This window comes from Tarenaya hassleriana, unplaced genomic scaffold (assembly GCF_000463585.1).
Source record: "Tarenaya hassleriana unplaced genomic scaffold, ASM46358v1 Cleome4, whole genome shotgun sequence".
Classification (NCBI taxonomy): domain Eukaryota; kingdom Viridiplantae; phylum Streptophyta; class Magnoliopsida; order Brassicales; family Cleomaceae; genus Tarenaya; species Tarenaya hassleriana.
In genome coordinates this window covers 2817188-2833363 of record NW_010966881.1, presented here as the reverse complement: position 1 = coordinate 2833363, position 16176 = coordinate 2817188, and the positions used below count along the sequence as shown (strand labels likewise).

Genomic DNA, 16176 nt, shown 5'->3' with positions numbered 1-16176 from the left:
GTATTCTACCACATATAGTTCTTTAACTACTAATTTAATACATGTATTCTTTTTTTTATTTAATAATGACAAGTAGTTTGTTATAAACAAAATATTGGTAGAGTCCATTATTGCTACACAAAATTTTATACCGGTCGGTTTTACTGTCCATAACCGGTTTTAGTTTCATCACCGATCGGTTCATATCAGATTTTCTATGAATAAGTCATCTATAACCTTGTAAACACATCATTTTAAGAGAAAAGAGAATAAGAGAAAATATATTCTAAATGCTTGATTTTCCATTCTAGTGTACTATCTAATTTGTATGATCATTTTTTTTGGGATAATCGGATATTTTAAGCCGAGGTCCAGACTAATTTTGAAACCGGTAATCAACTATCTGATTTGGAATGTATGCTCTTTTTTCAAATTTGAGGTTTGAACTCAAAACGAAAAAAACGTTTTGCGTCCCTATATCACCGGTTAAACTACCTAAGTTTGGGTTTGTATGATCAATTTATTTTTGATAGCACAACAAAATCGTATATTATTAATCACCCCAAATTCTCTTTCAATCCAGTTTTAAAATCCAAGAGTCTGCAACTTCTTCGCAACTCAGCTTCAGTCCAACACACAACGCTAATGCCGAATGTTCTGTCTGCCCACTATCGGAACCACCATCAATTCAAAAGCATCTTACATGTATTTGCATCCAAAGGATTGAAAAATCCCAATCATGCTAACCAACTCTTCATATGAAGGTTTTTCAAACTATTATCCACATCACTGAAATATGCCTAAGGATCATACAAATATGCATTTACTGGATAAGATTATTGGTTACGATCCAAACTTGGATAGTTCAACCGATAAAATGAAACCTCGCTCCGAATTCGAACCTCAAGTTTGGGAGAGGTATATATTCCAAACTATATGACTGATTCCGATACCAAAATTAGTTTAGAACTTGATCCAAAACATCCGGTTATCAAATAAAAAATAGTCGTTTCATTTATTCTAGAAATCGAAACACTAAACATTAATCTACCGATCTATCGATATTCTGATATCCGGGTTAGGTATTACCTAGATTGGGTATAATTAGAGTAAGAAATGGATTAAGCATTCAAACCGGAAAGCCATATGAAAAAAAAATTGTGCATTTATCCAATTCAATTCAGCAAGAGGCTAAAAGCTAAAGTCAGATGGGCAAAGATCTTGTTGATTCACCTCGGAACTTAGTTGCAGAGGATATTCATTCAGTCTCTCGCTCTCTCTCCATCCATAGACAGACATAGTTACATCAACATTCTTGATTCGTTTCCTCGGGTGAAATTTTCGAGTTTCTCGGAGGTTCATTACAAATGTACCTAAAACCAAAGCAACCCATCAAAACTTTCCGACCAAATCTCCGAACCCAAAAACGAAAACTAGGAAACTGTCTCTCAATATCCATATAAAGTCACATCATGAATCTTGTTTTGTACAGTACAAAGGTGAGGTCTTCAATGGCGGGGAAGAACCACAACATACCTCCAATCTATCCCGAAACCCAGATTCTTTCGTCTTCAGCATCATCGGCAATGGTAATCTTACCCCTTTCGCCGCACAGGCTTGATGCCTAGGCTTGATCCGATTCTCCAAACTGAAGGAGAAATACTGAGGAAACTCCATGATCTCTTTCAGATCTCTCCCCATTTCCACCACCAAGTAGTTCGTTTTCGGATCGTAATTCCCCGAGATGCTGTAGTTGAAGAGCTGAGGAAACCGCCTGAACATGACGGTGGCTTCACGGCGAGAGAACCCTAATCTCACGAAGTAATCGATTCGAGGGATGAGCTTGTGCTCCACGCTGCAAGACAGGAGGTAAGTGTGTTTGTGGGTTTCCGAGATTCCGATCCTCTGGAGGAAATACATCGCCGGCCGCAGCTGGCCGTCTACGTCGCAGGCGAGGAGGCGGGGACGCCGGCAGAGCGCGTACCGGACGCCGGAGACGCCGTCGACGCCGACCTCGCGAAGGAGGAAGGTGATGATTGGGATGGTGTGGGAGGAAAGGGGCGAAGTTAGGAGCTCAGGGCACATGGCGACGACACGGCAAAGATCATGGGAGGTGAGGCCGACGGTTACGCCGGAGGTCATGTATTCGACGATGGATTTCACGGCGGAGAGGTCGGCGGAGAGGAGAGGAGGGTGGCGATGGATTAGGGTTAGGAAATCGATCCCGATTGAATCGAGGTAAAGGAGCTTTTCGCGGAAATCGGAGGTGTGGGTTTTGATGGTGGAGTTCGTCGCATTGGTGGGTAAGCAGGGAAAATCCGGAGATTTCGAAGGAGGGAGGAGAAGGAGGGAGGCGTTTGGTTCGTGGGAAAGTGCGGGTAAATTCTGAGAGCGGAGGCGAGAGAGCGAAGGAAAATCATGGCGGAGACTGTGGTGGTGGTGACGGGAAGGGAAAGTGTGAGAGAGGAAAGGGAGAGTTTCTTGCATCGTTGCTGTTTGGGAGATTGGTGGTGTACATTGCTCTCCAAGTGGGAAAAAATTTTCCCAGGAAAATTCTTGGAGGAAGGGAAAAGGATGAACTTTGTTTTTTTTTTTTTTTTTTTTTTGAAAAATGAATAAAATGAGAAGGCAAATGATATTCATAGGATAGGCTTATCTCCACGAAATCTCAATTCTCCATCGATGAACTTGATTGTCGGACCGGGGAGAATTCGGTTCGACTCGAAATTTGAACCAAACCGGCGCTAACGATAGAAATCATCAAAATTGGTTTCGGAATCTGTTGTTCTATGAAATATTACACTGAAAACTAAATAATTCTGGAAAATTTTGTTAGAATATCTTTTTTAAAGGAGGAGCATGTGAAACAAAATCGGTGGAGATCCCAGAATTGCAATAACTCAATGCAACCTTTGTGAAAATAGAACCGGTTTGGTATCCCTGGTATCCAAAATAGAACCGGTTTGGAATATATTAGAACCTAGATACCGGACTCTAGCCCAACCGGGAACCTGAAAAGAGTTTTGGGACGAGAAAGGCCTTCAATACAGTTTTTAGTCCCTTTTTAATGCAATTTTGATGTATATAATCTTTTAAGGTTTTAATCCTTGTCGTTGCGCAAAATTTATTTTTTATTATTCATCATATTAAAATGATTTTTTTAATAAATTTGACTTTGATTAGATTGTTCAATTACCATCATATTTTATCTTTATCAGTTTCATTATTAAATTAAAATATTAAAAAATTTAAATGGTAATATGAAAAACATAAATTATGTAGAAAATATTAAATAGATGTAAATTAAAATTAATGAGAAAAATAATAAATAATTATGTTTATTTATTATTATATATTAGGAATCCAAGTTATCCCATATTTTATCTTTATTAGATTTGTTATTAAATTTAAATATGAAAAAATTTAATGGTAATAGAAAACCAAACATAAACTATGTAGAAGATTTTAGACCGATTTAGGAGCCTTTAAACTACCTTTATATTTTCTGAGCCTTGGAAAAGATTTTATCAAATAAATTATATTTTGAATTCCATGTTTTGCCCAAAGGTAAAGCCCAGAAATACAATCAGGCTTCAGTCTTTAAATGCCTGGGCCCAGCTTGTTATTTTCATTTACGAAGCGACCAGACCCATCCACGACCCGAATCAAATTAGTCCCATAACCAAACAGCCCAAACTCCGGTGCCCGCCGCGGAAGGAGAGGTAGACAAAAACGGTCATCTGCACCGCCGTGGTAAGTTTCCACTTCTGGTCGGTTCTTCGTTGGCGATTCTCTTCCGGAATCCTGTCCAATTATTCTTCTGAATCTCTGATCTCTTCGTTCTTCAAGTAAGTTTCTCGAAGTTTTGTTTTCCGATCGAGATTTTGCGACTGGAGTGCTCCTGTTTTTCTTCGATGTATGTTGGAATTGCGTGGAGTTTGATTTGACTTCCGTGTGAATTTGAGACGTGACAGTTTGATTCTCTGTTTTTGCTTCGAAGATATGATGAAGAATTTCGTGAAGTAAGCAAGCTTACATTCGAATTGCGTGATGTTCTCAGGATTTAGGTTTTGTTGAGACCTTGTTGAGTTCTAAATTGCTACTGGATTTGATTATAGAAAATTTGATTCGGTGACATCTAGGGAGCTGCATCTACTCTTTGTGCGTGTTGAGAGTTGGCTTCCTATTGGAATCAATGTTGATCGACGATTGATGAAATTCGAACTCAAGGGAAGAGTTTCTAACCTCCTGACTTAGTTTCGAAATAAGAGTTCCTCAATGTCGTGAGACACAACTTGAAAACAAAAAAAAATAAAAATTGGAAGTTTATGGCATGAGAAATTGGAAGTTTAGATTGATTTTGACTCACTTTGCTCTTTGATCTCTTTTGACACAAGGCTCTTCCAAAACATGTTCTGTGCATATGCTCGGTGGGTTCCTCTGACATTCTCTAAAGTTCATACCTTACTTTAGACAGCGACTGAATGATACTCGTGCGGTTAAAGTTGGGAAATCTGGGGAACAAGTTAGAGGGATATATGCCGATTTTTAGATTCGATCGGAACGTCTGAATTTCTATTAAATCAAGCTAAGTAGAGAAAATGTGCGAAAAACTAGGGATATTATTGATTACTGCTTATGGTGGATACGGATTATAAGAACAATGTCTGAGAAAGAAGCATGCTGGTACGTAATTCCATCAACTTTAGATTAAGAAGGCTGTCATGTCAAAATTAGGACAACTTTTTTTTGCATTGCTCCTTTAATCTTTAAAGCTTTTTTCTCTGTCTCTCTTAAAGTTAGGCCGTCCAACATAGAATTATGCGATAACACTATTCCAATCTTTTATCTCTTCCCCCCCCCCCTCCGTGGTTTCGCTTTGTTCCTTCTATTCAGTTTATTGCTTTCTTCCCACATGGCCACTCTCAGGAGAAGAAAGATGCTTATTTTGAATGATCAAAAAGCTAAAAGCCAAAATGGGAGTCTCTTTTGGGTAGATAATGCCATATTTTGCTTTTGTGGTAAGAGTGCTTTACTTTGCAAAGAAAAAAGAATTCTGAGGCTCCTCTGATAGAATTTGTTGTGTTGTGTTCCCATGAAAGTTTTTAGTAAAGGGTTTTGATTTGACAGCAACCACTGAGAAAAGATACACGCGCGCGCGCACACACACACACTAGGGTTTTGTGTAAAAAATTGTTGCATGACATCAGTTTACTTCTGTTGGATATTGAAACTCATTCAAGATTTAAAACTAGTTTAAGTGTTTAAACAAAGCCAAGAAAGTAGTAGTAATTTGCGAAAGATTTAATGCCCTTGCTATATTGTTGTTGTTTCCGTTTGTTCTAATCTGTCGAAAGATCATTCTGTCACTAAGTAGTGTTGCGCTGGTTTTACAAATGATAGTTCTGAACAAAGAGTAAGCTACTACTAAATGCCAAGTTCTTGAAAAGCTGAAGCTCTTTCGGTATACAGACACGCGACCAAAATCTTAGCAATTGGGATTGTACAGACGGGTCCTCATATGATTATTTAGCGATTAAATCATCCCCGACCTGGTCATGGTAAAGCGTCGGTTTGACCGTCCTCCTGGTCACACACCCTTTCTTGAAAGGATTGGTTTATGCATCAAATTGGCTTTTATGTTATAACGTTTCGATGCTTTTGTTGGAACGGAGTTATATTGTTCGATGAAAAGAGAAAGGGCTTGTTTGGGTGTACCCGAAGCAACCTTATATATTCCTGTGCTTTTTGCATTCAAATTATTTTGGGTCTTAAGCTCATATAACATGCTTTTTTTCTTTTCTTTTCTTTTCTTTTTTGTTTTTACAGTGGACAGCGAGGAACAAACAGTTGGTGTGTCTGGACTTTGGATCTACTCTCTCAACTGCCATCATGGCCCTACAAGCCTTCTATAACTAAGGATGTAAGTAAAATGTCTTATGATGCCTATATCCGCAATATATATATATGTGTGTGTGTGTGTGTGTTCATGAATGGGCATGAATTCACATTTATCTGCATCTTTAATGCCTAATCCTCGGGGGGTCTGAACTGATTATGTGAAAGCTCCATAGTCTTAAGAGACTCGAACTAAACCAATTAAGGCAGTCTCCACATTATGTGTATGCTCATAACTATGTTCCACACACACACACATCTATAAATCAATTTGTATGTATATATGCATACACCTGTTCTTGTTGATGTTTTTTTTAATCTTTTGGCATAGAGATACCTTGACGCATAACTCAAATCTGATTTCACATCATTTGCTTTTCCTCAATAATGATTGTCGGATCATTCATCTTTTGTTTTCTCCCATTTGAATACACACACACACACACACTCTTTTTCTCTAGAATGATGCCTTTAGTTTCTTCCTAGAAGCATTGAAAGAGTGAGTGCAAAATAGCACATGTTGTAGGAAATAGTGGCCTTGGGACGAAGGCTTTGCATTAAAACAAGTTAAAGCTGAAATAAAGATGATTGGGGATTGAAAAGAAGATATCTTGTTTTTTTTCTTGTGGGAAAAAACTAGTAGAAAGGCATAAATCTAAGAATTGAATGGAACAATATTTTTCCCATTTAGCATTTCATTATACATGCATATACTTACTTTTATATCTTGTATAATTGCTCTTATCAAAATTATATTTATATTTCTACGTACGTGGGAGATTAATCTTATTGAAGATTCCTAGGTCAAGGTGAATAAGAATAGTGGTGTATATTTCTCTTCTTTTCATGTAGTGGGCATGCTATGGAAGTGTAATACTAAAGACTCGTTGCATCACTATATGCTATAATCTCATGAAGCATCCATTATTAGAATACTTTTGTTTTTGTGGTTTTAATATTATTTTAGTCTTTAGATTATGCACCGCTGATTAGATAGCACATCGATGTGCCTCGTTTTACCAAAAGATTCATTGGGGGCGGCATGTAATCAGGTATTAGTGCGGCCGTAGAACGAGGTCGGGTCTGACTGTACCGATTATCTGTTTGACGAGTTCAAATTCGGGTTTATGGGTACCAACTGAATAAGATGTAAGTATCTGAATCGGCATAAGTTGCCTCCTCTTCCCTTCGCAGCTTCGCCCTTTTCCTGTGGTCTCGTCTTCCCTTTTCTCACATCACACCTCATTGGATTTGAGGTCAGATTTTGAGTTTTAAAACCCAAAAAATCGAATTCGGGATTGAGTATTTTAAAATCTCGGATACCCGTCCTGACCTGTGTTTGCCATGAATCTAAATTTTCACACCAAAAAAATAGTGTGTGTGTTGCACATGTTTGTTTATTTTCCATTTTCTCAATTTTGTTGCTCACATGTGACCAGCTTGCCTGACTGTGAACTGGACTTGGAAAACTGTTGTCTGAAAAAAAAAAAGTGTTTGGGAACATGGGTTAGCCATAGGTTTAAGTGTTGAAAAAGGGGAGTACATTATAAACCAAGATATTGTACCAAATGTTCTTTTATGAGGTTATATATATATATATAAAATCAAGATTTGTATCTTTAATACTATAATCAGTGTGTAAACTTTGCATAAAAGAGAGAGACCCACTCAGCAGCAGTACCACCACCGTTGCATGTTTTGTCAAGTTTGAGAGGGAATAGGGGCAAAGCTGAGTTGCCTTTGGGTTTTGGTACTGCTGCAACCCTTCTTTGTCATCACATGCATTCCACTTTGCACTACAAAATTAAATTTGGACCCTCAAACCCCCCCCAAAAGAAATTTTGCCTTTCCTACAAGAAAAGCATACTTCCTCCTCCTCCATATACACTTCAACTCACACCTTACCTCTCTCTCTCTCCCACCACTTCCTCAGCTAAGCCCTTCATCTATGCATTCTTTGCTCTTTAACTTCTCACAAATCGGTTTAGAATCAAATCTAGTGAAGCCAAGGCTCTTGAATTTTTCACTTTAGTGTCCCCCCGTCTTCTCCGTACCTTACTTTGCCCTTCTTGTCACAAAGTCTTAGAGCTATATATATACACACACATATATTTTGATTAGTATGAGATCAGGAGGATGTACGGTGCAGCAAGCCCTAACGGCAGAGGCGGAAAGCGTGGTGAAACAAGCCATGGCCTTGGCACGGTGCCGAGGTCATGCTCAGGTCACTCCTCTACATGTTGCTAACACCATGCTATCTTCCTCCACCGGCCTTCTTAGAACGGCTTGTCTCCAGCCACACACCCACCCGCTTCAGTCCAGAGCTCTCCAGCTCTGCTTCAACGTCGCTCTCAACCGTCTCCCGACATCACCCTCGGCAAGCCCCATGCTGGGGGCTCCGATATCATCGTCCTACCCTTCCATATCTAACGCTTTGGTCGCTGTTTTTAAGCGTGCTCAGGCTCACCAACGGCGTGGATCCATCGAGAGCCAGCAGCAGCAGCCGATCTTGGCCGTTAAGATCGAATTGGAACAGCTGATAATTTCCATTCTTGACGATCCTAGTGTCAGTAGAGTGATGAGAGAGGCTGGTTTCTCGAGTACCCATGTGAAAAGCAAGGTCGAGCAAGCTGTTTCTTTGGAGACAACCTCTTCAGTTAAACCTAAAGAAGGAACCGACAACAACGCTGTCCCTCTCTCTCAGGCCGGAGCTAACAAGTTATCAACGCCGATCCGGAATGAAGATGTCATGTACGTCGTAGAAAACCTGGTGGACAAAAGGAGGAGGAACTTTGTGATCGTGGGTGAGTGTCTGACAACAATTGATAGAGTTGTGAGAGCACTGGTGGAGAAAATAGACAGAAGGGACGTCCCCGAAGTGTTGAAAGGCGTAAAGTTTATAACTTTATCCTTCTCCTCGTCCGGACAACCTAGTAGGGCAGAGGTCGAACAGAAGCTAGAAGAGCTTGAAATGCTCGTGAGAAGCTACGGGGGGAAAGGGTTGATTCTAAATCTTGGTGATCTTAATTGGATAGTGGAATATAGAGCGAGAAGTTCGAGTTATCGACTGGGAAGAGGTTACGATCATTGTCCGGCGGAGCATATGATAATGGAGATTGGAAAACTGGGTCGTGGATTAATGATGGGAGATAATAATAATAATAATGGAAGGTTTCGGATTATGGGAATGGCGACTACTGAGACATACGTGCGATGCAAGTTAGGTCATCCTTCGCTCGAGTCACTTTGGAGCCTCACGACGATCACTATTCCAGCCAGTAGCCTCCGCTTGAGTCTTGTCTCTCACAGGTAAAATCCTTTTTTTACTTCTTAAATGTCTCGCTATCATATCTATAAAAATAACTTGTGTATTTATAGAAAATACTAACAAAATAAACAGAGAAATTTTATCCGAAAATGACATATTTATGATGAAAACAAAAATGATCGACACAATCAATACTTGTTTTTTGTAATTGATTTTCTGTCTCTAATGATAGATCATTCACACCAAAATTTACAGTGAGGTGGAAAACGAAAGTGTAAGGATCAAGACAACAGAGAGAGAAGACGAAAGGTTACAATGCAGCGGCGGTGGTGATGCGAGGACGGCTCCTCTACTACCGGCGTGGCTTCAACAGTACAAGAACGAGACTGAACAATCTCATCACCACGACCACGACACTGTAAGTTTTATATACTTAATCACTTCTTTTATCTCTCCTTTCAATCTATGAATCATCTCTCTCTCTCTCTCTCTCTATATATATATATATATATTATATATATATGTGTTTACACATGTGTGTATACATATACGTACGTATGCGCGTGAGTGTAGGTATGCCTAGTTTGTTCTGTTTTTGTATGATTCGTTTTTGGAATTTTCAGGATCCTGATTCTATAAAAGAACTTCGCGTGAAATGGAACTCAGTCTGCAAATCAATCCACAAGAAATCTGGAAACTCCCTTACGCTGTCTTCTGTTTCTCGTTCTTCTTCCTTCTCTCACGAGTTGACGAATCTGCATCGAAGCAACAGCGACTGGTTGTCGATCGAATCTAACAGGTATTGTCAAGTCCCTACAGAACCCAACTTTAGAGTCCTTATCCCAGAATCTGACAACGATCACGTAAAAGGGGAGCTTTTTCCTACAAACCCTAATTCCGCAGTGAACTCTGCGGGTTCATCAAGTGATGCAATGGAGATGGAATATGTCTCCAAGTTGAAGGAAGTGAATTCTGAGAATGTAAGAGTTCTTTGTGATGCCTTGGAGAAGAAGGTACCATGGCAGAAGGATATAGTCCCTGAGATAGCGAGAACGGTCTTGAAATGCAGGTCAGGATCGACTAATAGGAAGCAACTTAGCGACAAAAATGATGATGTCAAGGAAGAAACATGGTTGATTTTCGAAGGAGGTGACGTCAAAGCCAAAGAAAAGATCGCTAGAGAGCTGGCGAAACTCGTCTTCGGGTCACAGAACCGATTTGTTTCCATTTGCTTGAGCAGTTTGTCATCAACAAGAGCTGATTCAACAAAAGCATATCTAAGGAACAAGAGAACGAGGGATGAACGGAGTTGGAGCCACATCGAGACACTCTCGGAAGCTGTATCGAATGATCCGCACAGAGTGTTCTTTCTCGAAGATATCGATCAAACTGATCACTTTTCTCAAATGGGTTTCAAAAGGGCCATTGAAAGAGGACGCGTTCAGAATGCAAGTGGAGAGGAAGCTTCACTCGGAGATTCGGTTGTGATCCTGAGCTGTGAAAGCTTCAGATCGAGAACAAGAACGAGTTCGCCTCGGAAATCAGACGGTTCAGATCATTCCGAGGATAAAAACGTGACGACAGCGAGTCCTTGTGTGTCATTTGATCTGAATCTTTCTCTTGAAGATGACGTTTCTAAAGAACAACCCATCGACGATATTGGATTACTTGAAGCTGTGGACGGGATGTTTCATTTCAGAAATCATCATCATCATCATAATGATCATCATGGTGATGCATGAACATGAAGAAGAAAATGATTGATCCCATGAACCATCATAACGCTTCTTGACTGAGGGGTGTAAAATTCTCATATGTATATGATGAAATATATCAGCTTCATTAAATTCCATGTTGAATCATATGTCTTGCATGAATCTTGCTTCCATTTGTTTTGGAAGAGTAAGTCTTTTTCAATTAGAATTTAATTATATAAAAAATAATACTTTGCTCATACGTTGAAGCAATTGCATCCACACTAAATATGGTCGACAGAGAGCAAAGACCGTCTCAGAACCAAATATTAAGGATGTGATAATTCAATAGAAATATTAAAGCAAGGGAGTGAATTTATTAACATGAAAATGAAGATAATTAAAATAAGGGAAAATGAAATAATTTATGAGATATAAATTTTTTCAATCAATTATCATTGATGATTTTATTTTGTGCAAACAAAAAATTAAGGAAAAATTCCAATAAAAACTCTGTACTTTTCTCTTGTGCAATTTAAACCTTATATTTTTTTCCGAAAAAAATATTATACTTTTAAAAATTGACAAATAAAAAATATACACATATACAAACATATTTATACATATTTAAACATATTTAAAAATTACATGTCACATCATCAACCCCTAATATTTATAATATTAATTAATAAAAAATAAAAAATAATATTAACAAAAACTTTTTAAAAATTATACACATTCATAAAAATTATACACATATACAAACATATTTATACATATTTAAACATATTTAAAAATTATACATTTAAAGTGTAACGTTTTTACATAGTACGCTAGTTATTTTTATGTTTTATGATTAATTTTTAGTGTAATTGTTTTATTTGAGTGTAATACTTTAAAGGTGTTTTTGTAAACATAATACTTTAAGGTTTATTTATAATGAATATGGTGTGTGATAGTTTAGAGTGTTTATTTAGATAATTCCAGGAAAATAAACAACCTCCATAAAATTACAAATATAACTTTTTCTCCATTGTATTTGTTAGTGTCTTAGTAATAATTATATTTCTTATAACCTGTTAAAATTCTAGCTATATAATTACAAGATGCATCAGTAAAATCCAATATAATATCGTGCACTAACATGATATATATATATATAGGGTGTATGTAAATACGTGCATGATGCATGGAATCTAATTTTTTATCCTCAAAAGCAGGAAGGAAGATAACAAGAATAACAGAAAGTAGGCATTAAAGGGCTTAGACATTTGACCTGAACTTGTTCCTTTTTTCCTTTTGGAAGCAAATAAATAGATTAAAATAATAATAATAATAATAATAATAATAATAATAAAGCACACAACTTTTTCCAATATTGTGTTATTAATTTTTTTTATAGAAAAAAAAAACAGACTTGATTTTAAGAATACTTGAAACACATGGGGTCAAGTTTTACACATGGCCCATTTGTATATGATCAAGGGCCCATTGTACACTTTAATCTTCTCATATGTGTTGCATAGAAATCTTGTTGGGTTGACATTCATAAGCAAGCACATAAAAGTTTTGGGTATTTTTTTTCATGATTTAATCTATTGAATACCCCTTGTTTTGTGATTCGATCAATTTTCCAAATGCAATATCTAATTTCACAAGGTGGAAATTATATTTGGTATAGATTTTTTCGGTTTATTTTTCTACAACTGTTTTAATCAGAATGTTTTTTAAAAGAACTGATTTTGACGTAGTTCGAATAGGGTTAGGGTTACTTTGTATTTAATTTGGTCGGTTCTTTATTAAATATAATCCATATAAGAGGATATTAAAGACATGAAATGAGTAGTTTTTGGATGAAAATACTTTTTTTGGTCTTTTCCTCAACGAGAGACTTTCGGATTTCTGTGTTTTTTGTTACTATAGGATGTATCTGTATCTTGGGAAGTTCTGGGGCTCAATTAGAAAGTTTTAAAAGATGCGGGTAATATGTAATTTGTTTTATATACATGGAATACAATTTGACAATCACGATTATAAAATCCACTAATACGTCTACTAATTACTATTGTTTCAACCAAATTTCGCGATATAAAGGCATGATTATGTCATGTCTGCTAATTGCTATACATTTTACTCTTTACGAATAGAGATAGTTGTGTAACCATTTAGACTTCAACATAGGTTTCATAGTAATCTTTCATCAATATTTTTTTTTTTGTTTTTAAATTGAATGCAAATATCTTTCTCTTTTGTATCATCTTTTAATATTAATATGGAATATATTTCAAAAAATGAAATTATAGAATTATCCGTAACACCAAACAAAAATGTTCTATTAATATGGTTTGGTGGTGAAATTGACAACCGTTAACTCAGAGCCCCCACGTGACCGACCCTATATAAAAAAAAAAACTAAAAAGTCAATGTCAATCCAATTTATATGATCCATAGACATACTTAATTTTTTAATTAAAATTAAAATTAATTTCTGAAATGGAAAATTGGTTATGAGTCTACTAGGGGCTAGAGGAAGGTATAGTCACACAAATAAAGGAAAATCCCATATTCACTAATTTTTGTTATATTCTCAATTTCTATATCAATTTTTAATTTAACAAAAACTTACACATGAATTCAAGATTTTTCAAATTCTCACACTAAAATCTCAAAATATATTGAAATCTCTCGCATAATCATAGAATTTCGAGATTTCAATTTTTTAAAAATTTTGTCTTAGAAATTTCAGTGATTTAAACAACTTTAGTTTAGAGATATTATTTAAATTATTTGTATTTGTGGTTATGTAAGATATTGTAACACATTTAGTGATTTGGTGTGAGATATTGAAAAATTTTAAATTTATGTATAAATTTTTTATCAAATTAAAAATTGATATAGATATTGAAATATGAGTTTTTCCCCATTAATTAATGAATTTGTCAGCCAACGGGAACCTACTCGTCAAGATAATGACTTCATACCTAAACACTAACTTAAATTACATAAACACCCCTAATCCCACTTTCCAAACAAAAGACGAGAAAAGAAACGACATTTTTATTTCGGGTTTCCTATTGCCAAACACCAATGAGCGGTCTAAGCAAGACCGGGGCAGTCCTCATCGCGGTATTCGCGATTTGCATAATCGCGTTTGCGGCCCAGGTCGTCTACGTTTTATGGTGTAGTACGCTAGTTATTTTTATGTTTTATGATTAATTTTTAGTGTAATTGTTTTATTTGAGTGTAATACTTTAAAGGTGTTTTTGTAAACATAATACTTTAAGGTTTATTTATAATGAATATGGTGTGTGATAGTTTAGAGTGTTTATTTAGATAATTCCAGGAAAATAAACAACCTCCATAAAATTACAAATATAACTTTTTCTCCATTGTATTTGTTAGTGTCTTAGTAATAATTATATCCCGGCGGTCGCGGCTGAGCCGCCGATTGATGACGTGGCACTAAAGTTGCCCCTACCATCGAGGGGTCTGTTTACCATAGCTGAGGAGAGGGAGGGATCTGCTGCGGATGGTACTACCGATAGTTTTGAATGGGCGGTTGAGATCGAAGGAAATAAAATCGCAACTCACGAGGATCAAATCGAGGCCGTTGAATCTTGTGGCGATAGTGATCATTATGAAGACGAAGCGACACCGTTTTCGACGCCGTGTGATTCGCCGCCGTATTACACACCTTCGCCTTCTCCGGTTCGTGATGACGTCACCGCGACGTCAATTTGAGAGAGGAGGTTAAGGTTTCAGGCTGTAGGAGTCAACGTCGATGATATTGTATATAGTGGTTGGCAAATTGGTGTCGGCTTGGTTTAAATTGGTACGGTTTACTGGGATTCCGGTTTGTTTCCGTTTAAATCGGTTCTTAGTTCACGTTATTTGGTTTATGACCATTTTATTACATTGACAGTATTAGATCATATGTGATGGTAAATTGGCGTTGGCTAGGTTTAAATCAGTTTTCATTCGGTTAAGTGGGTTTAATTTACGGTTTGATTTGGTTTGTTTGGTTTAATTGGCATACAAGTCAATCGATTCGGTTTGAATCCGATTTTAAACTGAACTGAACCGACATCTATGATTTTAAACCGATTCAACGGTTGTTTTTTTTACTCAAGACGCGGAATTATACACAGCATGGACTTCTTGAAGCCAACGGTTGAATTTTAAGTAACCGAAGGATAATTGATGTACGGACACATAATATGAATATAATTTATTTCCTTAATTTAAATTTCTATTTTTTTCAATCGGTTTACGGATTGCTTGTCTACGAAATAGAAATATAACAAAAGTTTATTTATTTATAACAACAATAAAAAAAGAAAAGACAAATTCATACGATAACAACAAATAACACATTATCATACATAGGGTAAAAAATGAACGAACCAATACATAATAAAAACATATATGCATATATACATACATACACCATGAAAATAGCAACATGATCAAATCAAAAATCGAAATCGCACTTGGTGATAGGAAACACACCAGGGGAAGCTCTCGTAGTTCCATTAGAAGAGCTCAAAGGAAGCTTCAAATCACATTTAACCTTAGGCTTAATCCTCCTCGTCTTTGCTTTCCCGAGCTTGAATCGAATCCTGAGTCGAAACTCGACATCGATACTATAAACTCCGGCGATTTTCTCGGCGTTAAAACCTCGCAACTCTTCGCCGTCGAACACAACAAGTTGTTGCCCTTCGAACAAGGGGTTTAGTGTTGTCGTGTTCTTGTGCCCTTGGTAAAATGGAGTTAGAGTCACGGTACTAAACCTCTTGTCTTCGTAATACGCACGTGCTTCTATGCGATCGTAGTAGACTCCGAGCCTCTTGTTAGGGTTTCGGACCGTGACGTTTAGGGCAAGATTGTAACGGAGGTTGTTGTCTGAAGTCGCATGGTCGAAGCGCGTCAGGGACGCGCCGATGACGTGGAATTTTACGGGTTGTGGTCGGACCACGAGCCAGAAGATTAGGACCGCTAGGCCAAGGATGATGACAAGACCGATTAGAAGTTTGAGAAGAAAGCAGCCGCAACAGCAAAGGCAACCGCGGCCGTGACCGCGGCCGGGGCGGTAGGATTTTTGCGGTGGAGGGACGGAGGGGCCGTAATAGGCGCCGTTGAGGTGGGGTTGATTTGCGTCGGTCATGTTGAGTTATCTCAGGATATATTAGTGTATGAAGGTCTTGAAGAGATTATGATATTTGTACGAGGCATGTTCTTGGTGTATATATATATATGGTTATGGACCGACCGTGTTGATTGCTTGTTTGTCGACGTCTGTGGGTTAGGGGAAGGAAAGGGTTATAGTTGTTATTATCG

At 37.3% G+C, this 16176-nt stretch overlaps 4 protein-coding genes across 9 annotated transcripts; 2 read left to right on the top strand and 2 right to left on the bottom strand.

Annotated features, from left to right (window-relative positions):
• Nucleotides 1-1080: 1080 nt before the first annotated feature.
• On the bottom strand, nt 1081-2590 carry LOC104823635 (transcription termination factor MTEF1, chloroplastic). The gene is made up of 2 exons (XM_010555292.2): nt 1516-2590; nt 1081-1352 (listed from the first exon to the last, which is right to left on the bottom strand). Exons 1-2 carry the CDS (start codon nt 2464-2466, stop codon nt 1341-1343), a joined length of 963 nt encoding a protein of 320 aa, XP_010553594.1. The 5' UTR covers nt 2467-2590; the 3' UTR covers nt 1081-1340.
• A 1038-nt stretch (nt 2591-3628) lies between these two features.
• On the top strand, nt 3629-11022 carry LOC104823633 (protein SMAX1-LIKE 3-like). Of its 6 annotated transcripts, none has more exons than XM_010555289.1 (5): nt 3739-3827; nt 5809-5902; nt 8010-9186; nt 9401-9563; nt 9769-11022. In XM_010555289.1, the coding sequence occupies exons 3-5, from the start codon at nt 8069-8071 to the stop codon at nt 10885-10887; spliced, it is 2400 nt and encodes a 799-aa protein (XP_010553591.1). In that variant the 5' UTR covers nt 3739-3827; nt 5809-5902; nt 8010-8068; the 3' UTR covers nt 10888-11022. The 6 variants fall into 6 exon arrangements, with proteins under 6 accessions (XP_010553585.1, XP_010553591.1, XP_010553587.1 ...); XM_010555285.1 differs by having other exon boundaries at nt 7999-9186; XM_010555284.1 differs by having other exon boundaries at nt 6930-9186.
• Nucleotides 11023-13809: 2787 nt separating this feature from the next.
• On the top strand, nt 13810-14866 carry LOC104824551. The gene is made up of 2 exons (XM_010556649.1): nt 13810-14031; nt 14242-14866. Exons 1-2 carry the CDS (start codon nt 13927-13929, stop codon nt 14578-14580), a joined length of 444 nt encoding a protein of 147 aa, XP_010554951.1. The 5' UTR covers nt 13810-13926; the 3' UTR covers nt 14581-14866.
• Nucleotides 14867-15194: 328 nt separating this feature from the next.
• LOC104823631 (protein YLS9) lies at nt 15195-16066 on the bottom strand. Its single transcript, XM_010555282.1, has one exon. The coding sequence runs from the start codon at nt 16001-16003 to the stop codon at nt 15311-15313; it is 693 nt and encodes a 230-aa protein (XP_010553584.1). The 5' UTR covers nt 16004-16066; the 3' UTR covers nt 15195-15310.
• Between the last annotated feature and the right edge of the window lie 110 nt (nt 16067-16176).

What these genes read in the sequence shown, in the direction of transcription:
- LOC104823635 (XM_010555292.2), bottom strand. Translation starts at nt 2,466, where the DNA reads ATGCAAGAAACTCTCCCTTTCCTCTCTCACACTTTCCCTTCCCGTCAC.
- LOC104823633 (XM_010555283.1), top strand. Translation starts at nt 8,000, where the DNA reads ATGAGATCAGGAGGATGTACGGTGCAGCAAGCCCTAACGGCAGAGGCG. An exon ending in TTGAGTCTTGTCTCTCACAG is followed by an intron (nt 9,187 to 9,400) that starts GTAAAATCCTTT and finishes CAAAATTTACAG; the next exon opens with TGAGGTGGAAAACGAAAGTG. An exon ending in ATCACCACGACCACGACACT is followed by an intron (nt 9,564 to 9,768) that starts GTAAGTTTTATA and finishes TGGAATTTTCAG; the next exon opens with GATCCTGATTCTATAAAAGA.
- LOC104824551 (XM_010556649.1), top strand. Translation starts at nt 13,927, where the DNA reads ATGAGCGGTCTAAGCAAGACCGGGGCAGTCCTCATCGCGGTATTCGCG. An exon ending in TTTTATGGTGTAGTACGCTA is followed by an intron (nt 14,032 to 14,241) that starts GTTATTTTTATG and finishes TGTATTTGTTAG; the next exon opens with TGTCTTAGTAATAATTATAT.
- LOC104823631 (XM_010555282.1), bottom strand. Translation starts at nt 16,003, where the DNA reads ATGACCGACGCAAATCAACCCCACCTCAACGGCGCCTATTACGGCCCC.